This window comes from Nerophis ophidion, linkage group LG10 (assembly GCF_033978795.1).
Source record: "Nerophis ophidion isolate RoL-2023_Sa linkage group LG10, RoL_Noph_v1.0, whole genome shotgun sequence".
NCBI classification, from domain to species: Eukaryota; Metazoa; Chordata; class Actinopteri; order Syngnathiformes; family Syngnathidae; genus Nerophis; species Nerophis ophidion.
Window position 1 is genome coordinate 72,131,579 of NC_084620.1, and position 22,917 is coordinate 72,154,495.

At 45.8% G+C, this 22,917-nt stretch overlaps 1 protein-coding gene across 5 annotated transcripts in view; it reads left to right on the forward strand.

Moving 5' to 3' along the window:
* mcm10 (minichromosome maintenance 10 replication initiation factor) overlaps window positions 1–19,067 on the forward strand; it is a 42,631-nt gene extending 23,564 nt beyond the window's left edge. For 4 of the 5 annotated variants that reach the window (XM_061914593.1, XM_061914595.1, XM_061914592.1 and 1 more), the window contains 6 exons: window positions 26–472; window positions 2,454–2,578; window positions 14,403–14,516; window positions 16,848–16,993; window positions 17,117–17,159; window positions 18,883–19,067. In XM_061914593.1, the coding sequence (XP_061770577.1) occupies window positions 26–472; window positions 2,454–2,578; window positions 14,403–14,516; window positions 16,848–16,993; window positions 17,117–17,159; window positions 18,883–18,966 (959 nt within the window). In that variant the 3' untranslated portion in view covers window positions 18,967–19,067. The remainder of the gene's footprint in view (window positions 1–25; window positions 473–2,453; window positions 2,579–14,402; window positions 14,517–16,847; window positions 16,994–17,116; window positions 17,160–18,882) is intronic. The other variant, XM_061914594.1, reaches the window with a different exon arrangement.
* Window positions 19,068–22,917: the final 3,850 nt, after the last annotated feature.

Sequence of the window (22,917 nt, forward strand, 5' to 3'; positions counted from 1 at the left end):
GGGCTGATGTTCTGATGTGGTCCAGCAGCCCTCTCCAAGGACCCCCGTGGTTCTCCCATCCAGTCCATATCAGCGTCAGACCTCCTGAAGCAGCAGAAACAGAAGCAGAGGGAGCTCATGGAGAACCGTCGTCGTCGGGTGGAGGTTCTCCAGGCCAGCGTGTCGCCACAACCCCGTGACTCTTTACTGACATCCCCCAAAGCAGCCCCTGTGCTCCCCAAGACCAGCCAGAGCCCTGCAACCCCCACATTGGGACGGGGTCTCTGTAAGGGGGAGGACGTCCTCTTCTTTGACAGCGGGCCGCCTGCTGCAGCGGCCAACAGCCTCTCCGCCACCAAGATGGCGGCTCTAAGGAAGCTGAGAGCAAAGGGGATGGCGCTCGAGAAGGAGGACCCCAATGGTGTGAAGAGGAAGAGGACAAACAGCAATGAGATTAAGACTCGCGTGGAGCAAAGTCTCACCTCACCTAATGGTACACACACACTGGATCAATACCGATACCCATTATTAGTAGTCAAGGAGGCCAATAACCCACATGCTTTTGCAGTCAAATTATTTAAATATGAATAATATATGTCAGTAAACACATTTGAAGTTCTTTTTTTAACAATAGTAGTAACAGTATTGACATCTTGTTTTATGTTGTATTTAATTTAGCAGCAAAAAACATCAAACACCTTTAATACGTGTTTCTAAGAGGAACATCAACATTTTATTTCTGAACATCTAGGAAAATTGGTCAAATTATGACATTGCTTTACATCACAATAACTCATCTACTTAATTCTGGATGTCACAGGAAGTATGAGAATGTGTGAGCTGCTGCCTGCTCTTCACTTATATATGATTCTCCTATTCGTCAAATATTTACAAAACAATTCCATTTTTGGATCTATTATAATCTGTCATCTCCATGTCCATCCATCTCTGTGGCGTTGAATCACAAAACATGAAACTCTGCGCGCTCCTTTGATGATGCAAGGCAAGGAGAGTTTATTTATAGAGTGCTATGTGTCCACACAGATTTATTTATTTATTTATTATTTATAGAGTGCAATGTGTCCACACAGGGTTATTTATTTATTTATTATTTATAGAGTGCAATGTGTCCACACAGGGTTATTTATTTATTTATTATTTATAGAGTGCAATGTGTCCACACAGGGTTATTTATTTATTTATTATTTATAGAGTGCAATGTGTCCACACAGGGTTATTTATTTATTTATTATTTATAGAGTGCAATGTGTCCACACAGGGTTATTTATTTATTTATTATTTATAGAGTGCAATGTGTCCACACAGGGTTATTTATTTATTTATTATTTATAGAGTGCAATGTGTCCACACAGGGTTATTTATTTATTTATTATTTATAGAGTGCAATGTGTCCACACAGGGTTATTTATTTATTTATTATTTATAGAGTGCAATGTGTCCACACAGGGTTATTTATTTATTTATTATTTATAGAGTGCAATGTGTCCACACAGGGTTATTTATTTATTTATTATTTATAGAGTGCAATGTGTCCACACAGGGTTATTTATTTATTTATTATTTATAGAGTGCAATGTGTCCACACAGGGTTATTTATTTATTTATTATTTATAGAGTGCAATGTGTCCACACAGGGTTATTTATTTATTTATTATTTATAGAGTGCAATGTGTCCACACAGGACAGTTCTAGGGGAGTTACAGAACATTCAAAGAAGGAAAAATCATTCAAATTAAAATCCGACTATAAGGCGATCATAAAAACAATGGTAATTCACTCAAATCTGTAGATCAAATACTTTCAGTTGCCATATGAAGAACTCAAGTGTTCTAAGGCTGGATGGGAGCATGGCTGGGGCCGTCTTACATCTTCAGGAAAACTAGTCCAGATTTTGGGAGCTTAAAACTGAAACTAGAGTTTCTCCATGTTTGGTGCAAACTCTGGGAACCAGCAGGAGACCACTCCCTGAGGTTCTCGGAGCTCGGATAGTTCATGTGTACTTTGGCACAAGACCATGGAAAGACTGGTTATAAAGTCTAGTCTAGTGCACTGGACTAATATGGTCTTATTTCCTGGTTGGAGTCAGGACTGGAGCAGCAGCATTCTGGATGTACTGCAGCTGCTCTAAAGCTGCTCGAGGGAGCCCGCACTCCGAGTCTTTGGATGGAGGCTTGTGGAGGCGACGCCATTGCTGCAGTAGCCAAAACACACTCAACGGGACCGGGAAGACGCCAGGAAAGAAGGACAAAAACTGGAGTTCCCGGAAAAAGAGCCTTGTTTATTAGTATCTGCGTCACTCGTTTTTAAAAAAATACTGTTATCAGATATGTTTATATCACATCCGCTGATGTAGTTAAAAAACAAACAAAGGCCAATAACAGATAAACGTCAACATGGCAAATGTCTGCGGCCATAATGTTGTTTTTTATTTCTGCTTTGCTTCGTCTCTGTAGCTGAGTCCTCAGGAGGCGATGAGCCAGAACTGAAGAAGAAGCGAGAACAGCTGAGCTACATTCACTCAGAGGAGTTTCAAAAGATCCTCAATGCCAAGTCTCGCCATGGAGCCGTCCTGGAAGCGGTAGGCACGCAAATGTCAAACTGTGTACACCCTTAGACTGTGTTCCATGTTCCACACCGATGTGAGCGTGTCTCCTCTGTGTTCCACATGGATGTGAGCGTGTCTCCTCTGTGTTCCACATGGATGTGAGCGTGTCTCCTCTGTGTTCCACATGGATGTGAGCGTGTCTCCTCTGTGTTCCACATGGATGTGAGCGTGTCTCCTCTGTGTTCCACATGGATGTGAGCGTGTCTCCTCTGTGTTCCACATGGATGTGAGCGTGTCTCCTCTGTGTTCCACATGGATGTGAGCGTGTCTCCTCTGTGTTCCACATGGATGTGAGCATGTCTCCTCTGTGTTCCACATTGATGTGAGCGTGTCTCCTCTGTGTTCCACGTGGATGTGAGCGTGTCTCCTCTGTGTTCCACATGGATGTGAGCGTGTCTCCTCTGTGTTCCACATGGATGTGAGCGTGTCTCCTCTGTGTTCCACATTGATGTGAGCGTGTCTCCTCTGTGTTCCACATGGATGTGAGCGTGTCTCCTCTGTGTTCCACATGGATGTGAGCGTGTCTCCTCTGTGTTCCACATGGATGTGAGCGTGTCTCCTCTGTGTTCCACATGGATGTGAGCGTGTCTCCTCTGTGTTCCACATGGATGTGAGCGTGTCTCCTCTGTGTTCCACATGGATGTGAGCGTGTCTCCTCTGTGTTCCACATGGATGTGAGCGTGTCTCCTCTGTGTTCCACATGGATGTGAGCGTGTCTCCTCTGTGTTCCACATGGATGTGAGCGTGTCTCCTCTGTGTTCCACATTGATGTGAGCGTGTCTCCTCTGTGTTCCACATTGATGTGAGCGTGTCTCCTCTGTGTTCCACATGGATGTGAGCGTGTATCCTCTGTGTTCCACATTGATGTGAGCGTGTCTCCTCTGTGTTCCACATGGATGTGAGCGTGTATCCTCTGTGTTCCACATTGATGTGAGCGTGTCTCCTCTGTGTTCCACATGGATGTGAGCGTGTCTCCTCTGTGTTCCACATGGATGTGAGCGTGTCTCCTCTGTGTTCCACATGGATGTGAGCGTGTCTCCTCTGTGTTCCACGTGGATGTGAGCGTGTCTCCTCTGTGTTCCACATGGATGTGAGCGTGTCTCCTCTGTGTTCCACATGGATGTGAGCATGTCTCCTCTGTGTTCCACATTGATGTGAGCGTGTCTCCTCTGTGTTCCACGTGGATGTGAGCGTGTATCCTCTGTGTTCCACATTGATGTGAGCGTGTCTCCTCTGTGTTCCACATGGATGTGAGCGTGTCTCTTCTGTGTTCCACACGGATGTGAGCGTGTCTCCTCTGTGTTCCACATGGATGTGAGCATGTCTCCTCTGTGTTCCACATTGATGTGAGCGTGTCTCCTCTGTGTTCCACACGGATGTGAGCGTGTCTCCTCTGTGTTCCACATGGATGTGAGCGTGTCTCTTCTGTGTTCCACACGGATGTGAGCGTGTCTCCTCTGTGTTCCACATGGATGTGAGCATGTCTCCTCTGTGTTCCACATGGATGTGAGCGTGTCTCCTCTGTGTTCCACATGGATGTGAGCGTGTCTCCTCTGTGTTCCACATTGATGTGAGCGTGTCTCCTCTGTGTTCCACATGGATGTGAGCGTGTATCCTCTGTGTTCCACATTGATGTGAGCGTGTCTCCTCTGTGTTCCACATGGATGTGAGCGTGTCTCCTCTGTGTTCCACATTGATGTGAGCGTGTCTCCTCTGTGTTCCACATGGATGTGAGCGTGTATCCTCTGTGTTCCACATGGATGTGAGCGTGTCTCCTCTGTGTTCCACATGGATGTGAGCGTGTCTCCTCTGTGTTCCACGTGGATGTGAGCGTGTCTCCTCTGTGTTCCACATGGATGTGAGCGTGTCTCCTCTGTGTTCCACATGGATGTGAGCATGTCTCCTCTGTGTTCCACATTGATGTGAGCGTGTCTCCTCTGTGTTCCACGTGGATGTGAGCGTGTATCCTCTGTGTTCCACATTGATGTGAGCGTGTCTCCTCTGTGTTCCACATGGATGTGAGCGTGTCTCTTCTGTGTTCCACACGGATGTGAGCGTGTCTCCTCTGTGTTCCACATGGATGTGAGCATGTCTCCTCTGTGTTCCACATTGATGTGAGCGTGTCTCCTCTGTGTTCCACACGGATGTGAGCGTGTCTCCTCTGTGTTCCACATGGATGTGAGCGTGTCTCTTCTGTGTTCCACACGGATGTGAGCGTGTCTCCTCTGTGTTCCACATGGATGTGAGCATGTCTCCTCTGTGTTCCACATTGATGTGAGCGTGTCTCCTCTGTGTTCCACACGGATGTGAGCGTGTCTCCTCTGTGTTCCACATGGATGTGAGCGTGTCTCCTCTGTGTTCCACATGGATGTGAGCGTGTCTCCTCTGTGTTCCACATGGATGTGAGCGTGTCTCCTCTGTGTTCCACATGGATGTGAGCGTGTCTCCTCTGTGTTCCACATGGATGTGAGCGTGTCTCCTCTGTGTTCCACATGGATGTGAGCGTGTCTCCTCTGTGTTCCACATGGATGTGAGCGTGTCTCCTCTGTGTTCCACATGGATGTGAGCGTGTCTCCTCTGTGTTCCACATGGATGTGAGCGTGTCTCCTCTGTGTTCCACATGGATGTGAGCGTGTCTCCTCTGTGTTCCACATGGATGTGAGCGTGTCTCCTCTGTGTTCCACATGGATGTGAGCGTGTCTCCTCTGTGTTCCACATGGATGTGAGCGTGTCTCCTCTGTGTTCCACATGGATGTGAGCGTGTCTCCTCTGTGTTCCACATGGATGTGAGCGTGTCTCCTCTGTGTTCCACATGGATGTGAGCGTGTCTCCTCTGTGTTCCACATGGATGTGAGCATGTCTCCTCTGTGTTCCACATTGATGTGAGCGTGTCTCCTCTGTGTTCCACGTGGATGTGAGCGTGTCTCCTCTGTGTTCCACATGGATGTGAGCGTGTCTCCTCTGTGTTCCACATGGATGTGAGCGTGTCTCCTCTGTGTTCCACATTGATGTGAGCGTGTCTCCTCTGTGTTCCACGTGGATGTGAGCGTGTCTCCTCTGTGTTCCACATGGATGTGAGCGTGTCTCCTCTGTGTTCCACATGGATGTGAGCGTGTCTCCTCTGTGTTCCACATGGATGTGAGCGTGTCTCCTCTGTGTTCCACATGGATGTGAGCGTGTCTCCTCTGTGTTCCACATTGATGTGAGCGTGTCTCCTCTGTGTTCCACATGGATGTGAGCGTGTCTCCTCTGTGTTCCACATTGATGTGAGCGTGTCTCCTCTGTGTTCCACATGGATGTGAGCGTGTATCCTCTGTGTTCCACATTGATGTGAGCGTGTCTCCTCTGTGTTCCACATGGATGTGAGCGTGTCTCCTCTGTGTTCCACATGGATGTGAGCGTGTCTCCTCTGTGTTCCACATGGATGTGAGCGTGTCTCCTCTGTGTTCCACATGGATGTGAGCGTGTCTCCTCTGTGTTCCACATGGATGTGAGCGTGTCTCCTCTGTGTTCCACGTGGATGTGAGCGTGTCTCCTCTGTGTTCCACATGGATGTGAGCGTGTCTCCTCTGTGTTCCACATGGATGTGAGCATGTCTCCTCTGTGTTCCACATTGATGTGAGCGTGTCTCCTCTGTGTTCCACGTGGATGTGAGCGTGTATCCTCTGTGTTCCACATTGATGTGAGCGTGTCTCCTCTGTGTTCCACATGGATGTGAGCGTGTCTCCTCTGTGTTCCACATGGATGTGAGCGTGTCTCCTCTGTGTTCCACACGGATGTGAGCGTGTCTCCTCTGTGTTCCACATGGATGTGAGCATGTCTCCTCTGTGTTCCACATTGATGTGAGCGTGTCTCCTCTGTGTTCCACACGGATGTGAGCGTGTCTCCTCTGTGTTCCACATGGATGTGAGCGTGTCTCCTCTGTGTTCCACATGGATGTGAGCGTGTCTCCTCTGTGTTCCACATGGATGTGAGCATGTCTCCTCTGTGTTCCACATTGATGTGAGCGTGTCTCCTCTGTGTTCCACGTGGATGTGAGCGTGTATCCTCTGTGTTCCACATTGATGTGAGCGTGTCTCCTCTGTGTTCCACGTGGATGTGAGCGTGTCTCCTCTGTGTTCCACATGGATGTGAGCGTGTCTCCTCTGTGTTCCACACGGATGTGAGCGTGTCTCCTCTGTGTTCCACATGGATGTGAGCATGTCTCCTCTGTGTTCCACATTGATGTGAGCGTGTCTCCTCTGTGTTCCACACGGATGTGAGCGTGTCTCCTCTGTGTTCCACATGGATGTGAGCGTGTCTCTTCTGTGTTCCACACGGATGTGAGCGTGTCTCCTCTGTGTTCCACATGGATGTGAGCATGTCTCCTCTGTGTTCCACATTGATGTGAGCGTGTCTCCTCTGTGTTCCACACGGATGTGAGCGTGTCTCCTCTGTGTTCCACATGGATGTGAGCGTGTCTCCTCTGTGTTCCACATGGATGTGAGCGTGTCTCCTCTGTGTTCCACATGGATGTGAGCGTGTCTCCTCTGTGTTCCACATGGATGTGAGCGTGTCTCCTCTGTGTTCCACATTGATGTGAGCGTGTCTCCTCTGTGTTCCACATGGATGTGAGCGTGTCTCCTCTGTGTTCCACATGGATGTGAGCGTGTCTCCTCTGTGTTCCACATGGATGTGAGCGTGTCTCCTCTGTGTTCCACATGGATGTGAGCGTGTCTCCTCTGTGTTCCACATGGATGTGAGCGTGTCTCCTCTGTGTTCCACATGGATGTGAGCGTGTCTCCTCTGTGTTCCACATGGATGTGTGTCTCCTCTGTGTTCCACATGGATGTGAGCGTGTCTCCTCTGTGTTCCACATTGATGTGAGCGTGTCTCCTCTGTGTTCCACATGGATGTGAGCGTGTCTCCTCTGTGTTCCACATGGATGTGAGCGTGTCTCCTCTGTGTTCCACATGGATGTGAGCGTGTCTCCTCTGTGTTCCACGTGGATGTGAGCGTGTCTCCTCTGTGTTCCACGTGGATGTGAGCGTGTCTCCTCTGTGTTCCACATGGATGTGAGCGTGTCTCCTCTGTGTTCCACATGGATGTGAGCGTGTCTCCTCTGTGTTCCACATGGATGTGAGCGTGTATCCTCTGTGTTCCACATGGATGTGAGCGTGTCTCCTCTGTGTTCCACATGGATGTGAGCGTGTCTCCTCTGTGTTCCACATTGATGTGAGCGTGTCTCCTCTGTGTTCCACACGGATGTGAGCGTGTCTCCTCTGTGTTCCACACGGATGTGAGCGTGTCTCCTCTGTGTTCCACATGGATGTGAGCGTGTCTCCTCTGTGTTCCACGTGGATGTGAGCGTGTCTCCTCTGTGTTCCACGTGGATGTGAGCGTGTCTCCTCTGTGTTCCACATGGATGTGAGCGTGTCTCCTCTGTGTTCCACATGGATGTGAGCGTGTCTCCTCTGTGTTCCACATTGATGTGAGCGTTTCTCCTCTGTGTTCCACGTGGATGTGAGCGTGTCTCCTCTGTGTTCCACGTGGATGTGAGCGTGTCTCCTCTGTGTTCCACACGGATGTGAGCGTGTCTCCTCTGTGTTCCACACGGATGTGAGCGTGTCTCCTCTGTGTTCCACACGGATGTGAGCGTGTCTCCTCTGTGTTCCACATGGATGTGAGCGTGTCTCCTCTGTGTTCCACATGGATGTGAGCGTGTCTCCTCTGTGTTCCACATTGATGTGAGCGTGTCTCCTCTGTGTTCCACGTGGATGTGAGCGTGTCTCCTCTGTGTTCCACGTGGATGTGAGCGTGTCTCCTCTGTGTTCCACATGGATGTGAGCGTGTCTCCTCTGTGTTCCACACGGATGTGAGCGTGTCTCCTCTGTGTTCCACACGGATGTGAGCGTGTCTCCTCTGTGTTCCACACGGATGTGAGCGTGTCTCCTCTGTGTTCCACATGGATGTGAGCGTGTCTCCTCTGTGTTCCACATGGATGTGAGCGTGTCTCCTCTGTGTTCCACATTGATGTGAGCGTGTCTCCTCTGTGTTCCACATGGATGTGAGCGTGTCTCCTCTGTGTTCCACATGGATGTGAGCGTGTCTCCTCTGTGTTCCACGTGGATGTGAGCGTGTCTCCTCTGTGTTCCACATGGATGTGAGCGTGTCTCCTCTGTGTTCCACGTGGATGTGAGCGTGTCTCCTCTGTGTTCCACATGGATGTGAGCGTGTCTCCTCTGTGTTCCACATGGATGTGAGCGTGTCTCCTCTGTGTTCCACATGGATGTGAGCGTGTCTCCTCTGTGTTCCACATTGATGTGAGCGTGTCTCCTCTGTGTTCCACATGGATGTGAGCGTGTCTCCTCTGTGTTCCACGTGGATGTGAGCGTGTCTCCTCTGTGTTCCACACGGATGTGAGCGTGTCTCCTCTGTGTTCCACATGGATGTGAGCGTGTCTCCTCTGTGTTCCACATGGATGTGAGCGTGTCTCCTCTGTGTTCCACATTGATGTGAGCGTGTCTCCTCTGTGTTCCACATGGATGTGAGCGTGTCTCCTCTGTGTTCCACGTGGATGTGAGCGTGTCTCCTCTGTGTTCCACACGGATGTGAGCGTGTCTCCTCTGTGTTCCACACGGATGTGAGCGTGTCTCCTCTGTGTTCCACATGGATGTGAGCGTGTCTCCTCTGTGTTCCACGTGGATGTGAGCGTGTCTCCTCTGTGTTCCACACGGATGTGAGCGTGTCTCCTCTGTGTTCCACACGGATGTGAGCGTGTCTCCTCTGTGTTCCACACGGATGTGAGCGTGTCTCCTCTGTGTTCCACATGGATGTGAGCGTGTCTCCTCTGTGTTCCACATGGATGTGAGCGTGTCTCCTCTGTGTTCCACATTGATGTGAGCGTGTCTCCTCTGTGTTCCACGTGGATGTGAGCGTGTCTCCTCTGTGTTCCACGTGGATGTGAGCGTGTCTCCTCTGTGTTCCACACGGATGTGAGCGTGTCTCCTCTGTGTTCCACACGGATGTGAGCGTGTCTCCTCTGTGTTCCACACGGATGTGAGCGTGTCTCCTCTGTGTTCCACATGGATGTGAGCGTGTCTCCTCTGTGTTCCACATGGATGTGAGCGTGTCTCCTCTGTGTTCCACATTGATGTGAGCGTGTCTCCTCTGTGTTCCACATGGATGTGAGCGTGTCTCCTCTGTGTTCCACATGGATGTGAGCGTGTCTCCTCTGTGTTCCACGTGGATGTGAGCGTGTCTCCTCTGTGTTCCACATGGATGTGAGCGTGTCTCCTCTGTGTTCCACGTGGATGTGAGCGTGTCTCCTCTGTGTTCCACATGGATGTGAGCGTGTCTCCTCTGTGTTCCACATGGATGTGAGCGTGTCTCCTCTGTGTTCCACATGGATGTGAGCGTGTCTCCTCTGTGTTCCACATTGATGTGAGCGTGTCTCCTCTGTGTTCCACATGGATGTGAGCGTGTCTCCTCTGTGTTCCACGTGGATGTGAGCGTGTCTCCTCTGTGTTCCACACGGATGTGAGCGTGTCTCCTCTGTGTTCCACATGGATGTGAGCGTGTCTCCTCTGTGTTCCACATGGATGTGAGCGTGTCTCCTCTGTGTTCCACATGGATGTGAGCGTGTCTCCTCTGTGTTCCACATGGATGTGAGCGTGTCTCCTCTGTGTTCCACATGGATGTGAGCGTGTCTCCTCTGTGTTCCACATGGATGTGAGCGTGTCTCCTCTGTGTTCCACGTGGATGTGAGCGTGTCTCCTCTGTGTTCCACGTTGATGTGAGCGTGTCTCCTCTGTGTTCCACATGGATGTGAGCGTGTCTCCTCTGTGTTCCACATGGATGTGAGCGTGTCTCCTCTGTGTTCCACATGGATGTGAGCGTGTCTCCTCTGTGTTCCACATGGATGTGAGCGTGTCTCCTCTGTGTTCCACATGGATGTGAGCGTGTCTCCCCTGTGTTCCACATGGATGTGAGCGTGTCTCCTCTGTGTTCCACACGGATGTGAGCGTGTCTCCTCTGTGTTCCACGTGGATGTGAGCGTGTCTCCTCTGTGTTCCACGTGGATGTGAGCGTGTCTCCTCTGTGTTCCACATGGATGTGAGCGTGTCTCCTCTGTGTTCCACATGGATGTGAGCGTGTCTCCTCTGTGTTCCACATGGATGTGAGCGTGTCTCCTCTGTGTTCCACATTGATGTGAGCGTGTCTCCTCTGTGTTCCACATGGATGTGAGCGTGTCTCCTCTGTGTTCCACATGGATGTGAGCGTGTCTCCTCTGTGTTCCACATTGATGTGAGCGTGTCTCCTCTGTGTTCCACATGGATGTGAGCGTGTCTCCTCTGTGTTCCACGTGGATGTGAGTGTGTCTCCTCTGTGTTCCACATGGATGTGAGCGTGTCTCCTCTGTGTTCCACATGGATGTGAGCGTGTCTCCTCTGTGTTCCACATGGATGTGAGCGTGTCTCCTCTGTGTTCCACATGGATGTGAGCGTGTCTCCTCTGTGTTCCACATGGATGTGAGCGTGTCTCCTCTGTGTTCCACACGGATGTGAGCGTGTCTCCTCTGTGTTCCACATGGATGTGAGCGTGTCTCCTCTGTGTTCCACATGGATGTGAGCGTGTCTCCTCTGTGTTCCACATGGATGTGAGCGTGTCTCCTCTGTGTTCCACATGGATGTGAGCGTGTCTCCTCTGTGTTCCACATGGATGTGAGCGTGTCTCCTCTGTGTTCCACATGGATGTGAGCGTGTCTCCTCTGTGTTCCACATGGATGTGAGTGTGTCTCCTCTGTGTTCCACACGGATGTGAGCGTGTCTCCTCTGTGTTCCACATTGATGTGAGCGTGTCTCCTCTGTGTTCCACATGGATGTGAGCGTGTCTCCTCTGTGTTCCACATGGATGTGAGCGTGTCTCCTCTGTGTTCCACATGGATGTGAGCGTGTCTCCTCTGTGTTCCACATTGATGTGAGCGTGTCTCCTCTGTGTTCCACATTGATGTGAGCGTGTCTCCTCTGTGTTCCACATGGATGTGAGCGTGTATCCTCTGTGTTCCACATGGATGTGAGCGTGTCTCCTCTGTGTTCCACATGGATGTGAGCGTGTCTCCTCTGTGTTCCACATTGATGTGAGCGTGTCTCCTCTGTGTTCCACATTGATGTGAGCGTGTCTCCTCTGTGTTCCACATGGATGTGAGCGTGTCTCCTCTGTGTTCCACATGGATGTGAGCGTGTCTCCTCTGTGTTCCACATGGATGTGAGCGTGTCTCCTCTGTGTTCCACACGGATGTGAGCGTGTCTCCTCTGTGTTCCACATGGATGTGAGCGTGTCTCCTCTGTGTTCCACATGGATGTGAGCGTGTCTCCTCTGTGTTCCACATTGATGTGAGCGTGTCTCCTCTGTGTTCCACATGGATGTGAGCGTGTCTCCTCTGTGTTCCACATGGATGTGAGCGTGTCTCCTCTGTGTTCCACACGGATGTGAGCGTGTCTCCTCTGTGTTCCACATGGATGTGAGCGTGTCTCCTCTGTGTTCCACATGGATGTGAGCGTGTCTCCTCTGTGTTCCACACGGATGTGAGCGTGTCTCCTCTGTGTTCCACATGGATGTGAGCGTGTCTCCTCTGTGTTCCACATGGATGTGAGCGTGTCTCCTCTGTGTTCCACGTGGATGTGAGCGTGTCTCCTCTGTGTTCCACGTGGATGTGAGCGTGTCTCCTCTGTGTTCCACATGGATGTGAGCGTGTCTCCTCTGTGTTCCACATGGATGTGAGCGTGTCTCCTCTGTGTTCTACACGGATGTGAGCGTGTCTCCTCTGTGTTCCACATGGATGTGAGCGTGTCTCCTCTGTGTTCCACGTGGATGTGAGCGTGTCTCCTCTGTGTTCCACGTGGATGTGAGCGTGTCTCCTCTGTGTTCCACGTGGATGTGAGCGTGTCTCCTCTGTGTTCCACATGGATGTGAGCGTGTCTCCTCTGTGTTCCACATGGATGTGAGCGTGTCTCCTCTGTGTTCCACATGGATGTGAGCGTGTCTCCTCTGTGTTCCACACGGATGTGAGCGTGTCTCCTCTGTGTTCCACGTGGATGTGAGCGTGTCTCCTCTGTGTTCCACACGGATGTGAGCGTGTCTCCTCTGTGTTCCACACGGATGTGAGCGTGTCTCCTCTGTGTTCCACACGGATGTGAGCGTGTCTCCTCTGTGTTCCACATGGATGTGAGCGTGTCTCCTCTGTGTTCCACATGGATGTGAGCGTGTCTCCTCTGTGTTCCACGTTGATGTGAGCGTGTCTCCTCTGTGTTCCACGTGGATGTGAGCGTGTCTCCTCTGTGTTCCACGTGGATGTGAGCGTGTCTCCTCTGTGTTCCACGTGGATGTGAGCGTGTCTCCTCTGTGTTCCACGTGGATGTGAGCGTGTCTCCTCTGTGTTCCACACGGATGTGAGCGTGTCTCCTCTGTGTTCCACACGGATGTGAGCGTGTCTCCTCTGTGTTCCACACGGATGTGAGCGTGTCTCCTCTGTGTTCCACGTGGATGTGAGCGTGTCTCCTCTGTGTTCCACATGGATGTGAGTGTGTCTCCTCTGTGTTCCACGTGGATGTGAGCGTGTCTCCTCTGTGTTCCACATGGATGTGAGCGTGTCTCCTCTGTGTTCCACATGGATGTGAGCGTGTCTCCTCTGTGTTCCCCATGGATGTGAGTGTGTCTCCTCTGTGTTCCACATGGATGTGAGCGTGTCTCCTCTGTGTTCCACATGGATGTGAGCGTGTCTCCTCTGTGTTCCACATGGATGTGAGCGTGTCTCCTCTGTGTTCCACATGGATGTGAGCGTGTCTCCTCTGTGTTCCACATGGATGTGAGCGTGTCTCCTCTGTGTTCCACATGGATGTGAGCGTGTCTCCTCTGTGTTCCACATGGATGTGAGCGTGTCTCCTCTGTGTTCCACATGGATGTGAGCGTGTCTCCTCTGTGTTCCACATGGATGTGAGCGTGTCTCCTCTGTGTTCCACATGGATGTGAGCGTGTCTCCTCTGTGTTCCACATTGATGTGAGCGTGTCTCCTCTGTGTTCCACATGGATGTGAGCGTGTCTCCTCTGTGTTCCACATGGATGTGAGCGTGTCTCCTCTGTGTTCCACATGGATGTGAGCGTGTCTCCTCTGTGTTCCACATGGATGTGAGCGTGTCTCCTCTGTGTTCCACATGGATGTGAGCGTGTCTCCTCTGTGTTCCACATGGATGTGAGCGTGTCTCCTCTGTGTTCCACATGGATGTGAGCGTGTCTCCTCTGTGTTCTACACGGATGTGAGCGTGTCTCCTCTGTGTTCCACGTGGATGTGAGCGTGTCTCCTCTGTGTTCCACATGGATGTGAGCGTGTCTCCTCTGTGTTCCACGTGGATGTGAGCGTGTCTCCTCTGTGTTCCACATGGATGTGAGCGTGTCTCCTCTGTGTTCCACATGGATGTGAGCGTGTCTCCTCTGTGTTCCACATGGATGTGAGCGTGTCTCCTCTGTGTTCCACATGGATGTGAGCGTGTCTCCTCTGTGTTCCACATTGATGTGAGCGTGTCTCCTCTGTGTTCCACATGGATGTGAGCGTGTCTCCTCTGTGTTCCACATGGATGTGAGCGTGTCTCCTCTGTGTTCCACATGGATGTGAGCGTGTCTCCTCTGTGTTCCACATGGATGTGAGCGTGTCTCCTCTGTGTTCCACATGGATGTGAGCGTGTCTCCTCTGTGTTCCACATGGATGTGAGCGTGTCTCCTCTGTGTTCCACATTGATGTGAGCGTGTCTCTTCTACCCAGGCTGAGTATCAGCTGCAGGAACGTTACTTTGATGCTCTGGTGAAGAAGGAGCAGATGGAGGACAAAATGAGGAACATCAGAGAGATGAAGTGTCGCGCTGTCAGCTGCAAAGAGGTACACTTTTTTCTTGATCAATGAATGGCCAAGTCAGTCCTATTCAAAGCATTTTATTAGAACCGCCGAACATCCCCCACTTAGGTTTGATAGAAGCATTCACACTAGGGTTGCTCATGTATGCAGTACACCCGCCACCCCGCAGGGGGCAACAGCGAAGCACTTGTGTCACAACAACAGCGTGAGTAGAAGAAGATGGCACTATCGACCCTAAAATAAATCCAAATAAATCGCCAAAATGGGACTTTTAACTGCGCCTAGAAAACAACAACTGAATGTAGTGAAATTTCTAACTTTGTGATGTCTTTTAGTTTTCTTGGTCGTGTTATTTTTTGGCTCCATGTAGTCATCTCCTTTAATACATGTAGATCCATGTATTTATCTTATTTAATACATGTAGCTCCATGTATTTATCTCCTTTAATACATGTAGCTCCATGTATTTATCTTATTTAATACATGTAGCTCCATGTATTTATCTTATTTAATACATGTAGATCCATGTATTTATCTCCTTTAATACATGTAGCTCCATGTATTTATCTCCTTTAATACATGTAGCTCCATGTATTTATCTCCTTTAATACATGTAGCTCCATGTATTTATCTTATTTAATACATGTAGCTCCATGTATTCTTCTGGTGTAATACATGTTTCCCTGAATGTGCCTGGTAGAGGGCGATAAAGCTATACCTTAGGTTTAATTGTGTTGAGCCACATGTGTGAATGTGTCATCTCCATATGCATATGTAGTTTATACTGTGTGAATGTATTAACACTAAACTTTGTATTTTATTCCTGTTAAATATACAATAGACTATATTTATTTAATATATACTATGGCCGTTATACTCTCAGTCCTACAAACCTAAATAAAGGAAGATGTGTCAAGATATAAAACTGAGGAACTAATAATTATTCAAAAGAAGGAACACCGATCAACAAAACTTCTGGAGATTTTTTTACTGAATTCTGTTAACTATCTGTCGAGCTGCACATGCTGGAAACTACACGTTTGAATTTTTTGACAGTGCAGCGTGAAAGCCGCTGATTTTACTTTGCAAATAACGAATTGACGAAACATCCACATTTTTATGTCTGGCCCCTAAGCCTTTGGACTCTTAAAAGTGCGGCCCTCCTCCTTATGTACCGACATGAGTTTGATGGTGGCGCCCCGCCATGGCAAAATTAAAGCAGCCATGCCTTAAAAGTAAGGTTTTTTCAACGTGAAAACAAATTCATGTAATCTAATGTATGAATGAATATATAGCCTATTATTTGTCAACTACTGACTCGTGATGCACTGAAAATTCGACCACTGAAAAAAGCGGATGTTGTGACGCCGTAACCAAGATGCCTGCGAGGCGACATGTACTTGTGATATAAACAACATATACAGCGATTTACAAAATGTGCAATGTTCAAATATTAAAACGACAGCTTTCAAGAAGAGAAAATCCGAGTGGAGTAAGTTTGACGTCAGGTTTGCTGCGGCCCTCGCTGGTTCCGAGCAACAGAAGTAAAGACTTGCTAAACACCAGTAGAATCTCTAAGACTGCAAGGAAAGCTCAGAATCTCCTAAAATGTAAACAAATGGTCAAATATGTACTTTTATGTTCACATCCCATTGACCAAATATATGCTTGAAGTCTGCTACCTTTGCAACCGCTGACATGACTTATTCAAAATGATTATGGCATTAATGGAATTATGCAATTTTTGATGGCGCACAAACATTTTTTTGTCATGTACACAAAGTTCAGTGGGCAGGTTGTGTTATGTGTGACCATGTCTGTTGACATTTTCAGTTGGTTGGAATTTATTTTATTTTAAAAATGTTAGGTTTTTTTTGTGTAGCATGACTAGGGAAGGTTGTCCACTAGATGACGACATATCAGCAGCATCAAAACTGTCTGACTATTAAAAGTAAATGAAATCTCCCCTTGGCTAAAATTCCTTTTTAAACTCATGACGTCTAGCTAGCCAAATTGAAGACGTCAGTGGGTCTTATTTGGCCGGCAGGCTGCAGTTTGGACGACCCTGCTCTAGAAACTTGGACAAATTCTCAGCAAAGTACATACAAAAGACCAAAACTGTATAATAAAAGAAACATATGTTATTACTACCTAATAGTAACACAAATCAATGTATAGCATTTTTTTAGCCTTTTTAAAGAAAATATAATGCCCCATTGCCAATTATGCTAATGATGTCATATTGACCACGCCTCTCGCCATGTCCTGACCGCACAAGTACTTTGAGGGAAGTCTTGCAAGTGGCATTTTAGTCATAAGAGCAACACTATCTTCTAAAGGTCTTGCTTGCTTACAGTGCAAGTACACCTACTTCAAAGCGGCAGACCGCTGCGTGGCGGACAACCATCCACTCTACTGGCACGACGCTAAGAAGCGTTTCTTCAAGTGTCCGTGCGGACAGAGAGCCATCGCCCTGGACAGGCTGCCGCACAAACACTGCAGGTAGGACGCTCTCTTGTGTCCTGTGAAGGTGTCTTGAGTAGAAGATCTCACCTTTGTCTTACTTTACAGTAACTTCACCTTTGTCTTACTTTACAGTAACTTCACCTTTGTCTTACTTTACAGTAACTGTGGTCTGTTTAAATGGGAGCGGGATGGCATGCTGAAGGTAAACATTCTTACATTTTCTTCTAAACACCAACAATATAATCTCATCCAAAACAACAATCCCGCCTTTATTTACATAAAGATGACAGCCTCCAATCAGAAATACGATCTCAGTATACATTTTTGATGTAAATAATGAAATGATTGCTAAGTAAAATGAAAACGTGGCTCTCTGGCTAGGTCAGATGTGTCCAAAGTAACGGCCCATCGCGCATTTGAAAAAATGTATAATAAAAGATCAAACAGGTGAAATGTAACGAGAAAAAGTTGCAGTGTTGATTCTAATAACACAAAGCTGCAATGCAGGCTGTTTTTTTCTTTAAAGCTGTCATCGCTCACAAAATAATAATGAATCAAAATCAATGTTATTATGAATTATTGACATATTCAAGGCTCCAATGATCTAATATTCCACTTTCAATTAGTTGTGTGGGGAAAAATTTTTTTGTCATTAAAAGCAAAGTTTTCTATGACAAAAAGGTCATGAAACAAAAAACCTACAAAAAAAATAATAATACAAACTTATAATAGGCAAAGAGATCTGAAGTTGATGTATTGAAAGTAAAAAAAAAAGTATGACTTATTTTGAACACTCTTATGAGTGGACCCATTTTTAGATTCCTGATCATTTTTTTGCATTCTTTTATTAATAATAAATCCAAATCAATGTTATGAATTATTGACCTATATAAGGCTCTAATTACTTTGCATGAAATATTGCACTTTGAACATTTTTGGGGTATAAAATATTGCATATTTAGTGTGTTTGCTGTAAAAGAAAAAAACCTCAGCAAAGCTTTCTATGACAAAAAGGGCACAAAACGAAAAATATTAAAATAATAATAAAATACTTGATAGATAGATCTCCATTTTCAATGTTGTTACAAATCTTCGACATATTTAAGGCTCCATTTACTACACATTGAATATTTCACTTTGAACATTTTTTGGGGGTGGAAAATATTGATTATATTTTGTTTTTTTCTTTTAAAAATGGGGTTTTCTTTAACAAAAACGACATAAAAATATATTATAAATATATATGTATATCTTTATAAAAAACGCTAGATCTGAAGTTGATCTACAGATGCAAGCATTGAAAGAAGAAAAAAAAAATATATATATGTATACAAAAAAATATACATATATATATATACATACACTTATTTTAAAACATTTTATGACTGAGACCTGGGACCAAACTTGAAGGAAGCCCTAAGGGTTTAAAATTGGTTTTAAAAATGTAAAACATCATAATGGCCCCCACATGCTTTATTTTTCAGTGGAAAAGTTTGGACACCCCTGAGGTGGCTAGTCCTTTTTGAACAGTATAATGCACAACAGAAGCCATGTTGTAAGGTGCAAACTGCATTAATAGCACTTTGTCAACAACACCCTGAGGCGCATGCAGAGTTAGATCAAGCTGCTAAATTTTGACCAATCATATTACTTCTAATGCAGCCAAGTTAAAAAAACAAATACTTCTTGAGTCAGCATGAATTGGAGACCCTTGTGTTTATTTGCTGCTGTGGACCACCTTGAAGACATTTCTCTGAAAAAAGGCGGTGGTTTCCTGTCATAGAAATGAGAAACAATGAAGCACGGTGATAATACAACAAAGCATTATTATCCCTGCAAAGCCTCTTTTCTATTGGATTTGTTTGGATTGCTTCCTATTTTTGTTTTTACATGTGGGCAAATCCATCTCCTTTTCTTTCCTGCAGGAGAAAAAAGGCCCCAAAATCGGTGGAGAACTTCTCCTGCCGCGAGGAGAGGAGCACGGCAAGTTCCTCAACAGTCTTAAGTAGAGACTCTTTTTTTTGCTGGGACAACTTCCATGCACGTGACTTTTTTATGCCCATCATGGAAAGACATCTATACTTGATTAAAGTAATACTTGACACATTCACTGTTTCTCTTCGTGACATGACATCATCACACTTGAGGACCCATTCATTGTTATACCCTTTTCTATTTGACCTTTGCACTCCTGCATGACTGCGATGAGGTGGCCACTTGTCCAGGGTGTACCCCGCCTTCAGCCCCATTGTAGCTGAGATAGGCTCCAGCGGCCCCAAAGGGAATAAGCGGTAGAAATGGATGGATGGATGGACTCCTGCATGATCCCCTGCACACAAAACTGTGTCTGTCTGCATCACTTCCTCCTACTGTGTTTTCTACATCAACTCCACCAGCCCACATCCTCATTTTGCCCGTGCTGAAGCTGAGTCAAAAGACAACTTTCCGTAAGTATCAGGATTTTTCTCACATATTTGCTCAACGTGCTAACAGTGTAGTCAGCAGACACGCGCGCTGCAATAGAAATTCCAAAGCCAAATGGGGCATGCCCTTATAAGTACCTTTGGCACATATTGACATCAATGCAACCACATTTTGGATGAAAACAGGGGAGGGGGCAGGCCTAAATCATTTACATGGCATGCCCATATAAGTACGTCCGGCCTGTATTAACGTCGGTGAAATGAGGGAAGAGAGCAGTCCTCCAACATTTACATGGCATGCCCATATAAGTACGTGCCAGGCTTCTTACTGAGCGTTTGGTATATTTTTCAGTTTATTTCCATTTATTTTGGTTCCACTTCCTGCACGTGTCCCTGAGTGCTCGTTTCCCTCACCTGTCTCTGATTGGCAGCCTGGCACACCTGGTGTCATCAGGCAGGGCTCCATGATTGTATCCTGCTTTCTGTTCTCCTTGCATGTCCACTTACCAGTTGCACTATTTCCCTTTTGACATTAGAGTCATGTTTTCCTGCGCTGCACCTGCCATCTCTGCATCCTGGGCTCCAACAACAGTCCCTGACAGTACGTTTGGTAAGTACTGACCTTTCTAATGTAGGTTTATTCTGAACATGCTTCGGTACAACTTTCTAATGTAGGTTTATTCTGAACATGCTTCGGTACAACTTTCTAATGTAGGTTTATTCTGAACATGCTTCGGTACAACTTTCTGATGTAGGTTTATTCTGAACATGCTTCGGTACAACTTTCTGATGTAGGTTTATTCTGAACATGCTTCGGTACAACTTTCTGATGTAGGTTTATTCTGAACATGCTTCGGTACAACTTTCTGATGTAGGTTTATTCTGAACATGCTTCAGTACAACTTTCTGATGTAGGTTTATTCTGAACATGCTTCGGTACAACTTTCTAATGTAGGTTTATTCTGAACATGCTTCAGTACAACTTTCTGATGTAGGTTTATTCTGAACATGCTTCGGTACAACTTTCTGATGTAGGTTTATTCTGAACATGCTTCGGTACAACTTTCTAATGTAGGTTTATTCTGAACATGCTTCGGTACAACTTTCTAATGTAGGTTTATTCTGAACATGCTTCGGTACAACTTTCTGATGTAGGTTTATTCTGAACATGCTTCGGTACAACTTTCTGATGTAGGTTTATTCTGAACATGCTTCGGTACAACTTTCTGATGTAGGTTTATTCTGAACATGCTTCGGTACAACTTTCTGATGTAGGTTTATTCTGAACATGCTTCAGTACAACTTTCTGATGTAGGTTTATTCTGAACATGCTTCAGTACAACTTTCTAATGTAGGTTTATTCTGAACATGCTTCGGTACAACTTTCTGATGTAGGTTTATTCTGAACATGCTTCAGTACAACTTTCTGATGTAGGTTTATTCTGAACATGCTTCGGTACAACTTTCTAATGTAGGTTTATTCTGAACATGCTTCAGTACAACTTTCTGATGTAGGTTTATTCTGAACATGCTTCGGTACAACTTTCTAATGTAGGTTTATTCTGAACATGCTTCGGTACAACTTTCTAATGTAGGTTTATTCTGAACATGCTTCAGTACAACTTTCTGATGTAGGTTTATTCTGAACATGCTTCAGTACAACTTTCTAATGTAGGTTTATTCTGAACATGCTTCAGTACAACTTTCTAATGTAGGTTTATTCTGAACATGCTTCGGTACAACTTTCTGATGTAGGTTTATTCTGAACATGCTTCAGTACAACTTTCTGATGTAGGTTTATTCTGAACATGCTTCAGTACAACTTTCTGATGTAGGTTTATTCTGAACATGCTTCAGTACAACTTTCTAATGTAGGTTTATTCTGAACATGCTTCGGTACAACTTTCTGATGTAGGTTTATTCTGAACATGCTTCGGTACAACTTTCTGATGTAGGTTTATTCTGAACATGCTTCGGTACAACTTTCTGATGTAGGTTTATTCTGAACATGCTTCGGTACAACTTTCTGATGTAGGTTTATTCTGAACATGCTTCAGTACAACTTTCTGATGTAGGTTTATTCTGAACATGCTTCGGTACAACTTTCTAATGTAGGTTTATTCTGAACATGCTTCAGTACAACTTTCTGATGTAGGTTTATTCTGAACATGCTTCGGTACAACTTTCTGATGTAGGTTTATTCTGAACATGCTTCGGTACAACTTTCTAATGTAGGTTTATTCTGAACATGCTTCGGTACAACTTTCTAATGTAGGTTTATTCTGAACATGCTTCGGTACAACTTTCTGATGTAGGTTTATTCTGAACATGCTTCGGTACAACTTTCTGATGTAGGTTTATTCTGAACATGCTTCGGTACAACTTTCTGATGTAGGTTTATTCTGAACATGCTTCGGTACAACTTTCTGATGTAGGTTTATTCTGAACATGCTTCAGTACAACTTTCTGATGTAGGTTTATTCTGAACATGCTTCAGTACAACTTTCTAATGTAGGTTTATTCTGAACATGCTTCGGTACAACTTTCTGATGTAGGTTTATTCTGAACATGCTTCAGTACAACTTTCTGATGTAGGTTTATTCTGAACATGCTTCGGTACAACTTTCTAATGTAGGTTTATTCTGAACATGCTTCAGTACAACTTTCTGATGTAGGTTTATTCTGAACATGCTTCGGTACAACTTTCTAATGTAGGTTTATTCTGAACATGCTTCGGTACAACTTTCTAATGTAGGTTTATTCTGAACATGCTTCAGTACAACTTTCTGATGTAGGTTTATTCTGAACATGCTTCAGTACAACTTTCTAATGTAGGTTTATTCTGAACATGCTTCAGTACAACTTTCTAATGTAGGTTTATTCTGAACATGCTTCGGTACAACTTTCTGATGTAGGTTTATTCTGAACATGCTTCAGTACAACTTTCTGATGTAGGTTTATTCTGAACATGCTTCAGTACAACTTTCTGATGTAGGTTTATTCTGAACATGCTTCAGTACAACTTTCTAATGTAGGTTTATTCTGAACATGCTTCGGTACAACTTTCTGATGTAGGTTTATTCTGAACATGCTTCGGTACAACTTTCTAATGTAGGTTTATTCTGAACATGCTTCGGTACAACTTTCTGATGTAGGTTTATTCTGAACATGCTTCAGTACAACTTTCTAATGTAGGTTTATTCTGAACATGCTTCAGTACAACTTTCTGATGTAGGTTTATTCTGAACATGCTTCAGTACAACTTTCTAATGTAGGTTTATTCTGAACATGCTTCAGTACAACTTTCTAATGTAGGTTTATTCTGAACATGCTTCGGTACAACTTTCTGATGTAGGTTTATTCTGAACATGCTTCAGTACAACTTTCTGATGTAGGTTTATTCTGAACATGCTTCGGTACAACTTTCTAATGTAGGTTTATTCTGAACATGCTTCAGTACAACTTTCTGATGTAGGTTTATTCTGAACATGCTTCGGTACAACTTTCTAATGTAGGTTTATTCTGAACATGCTTCAG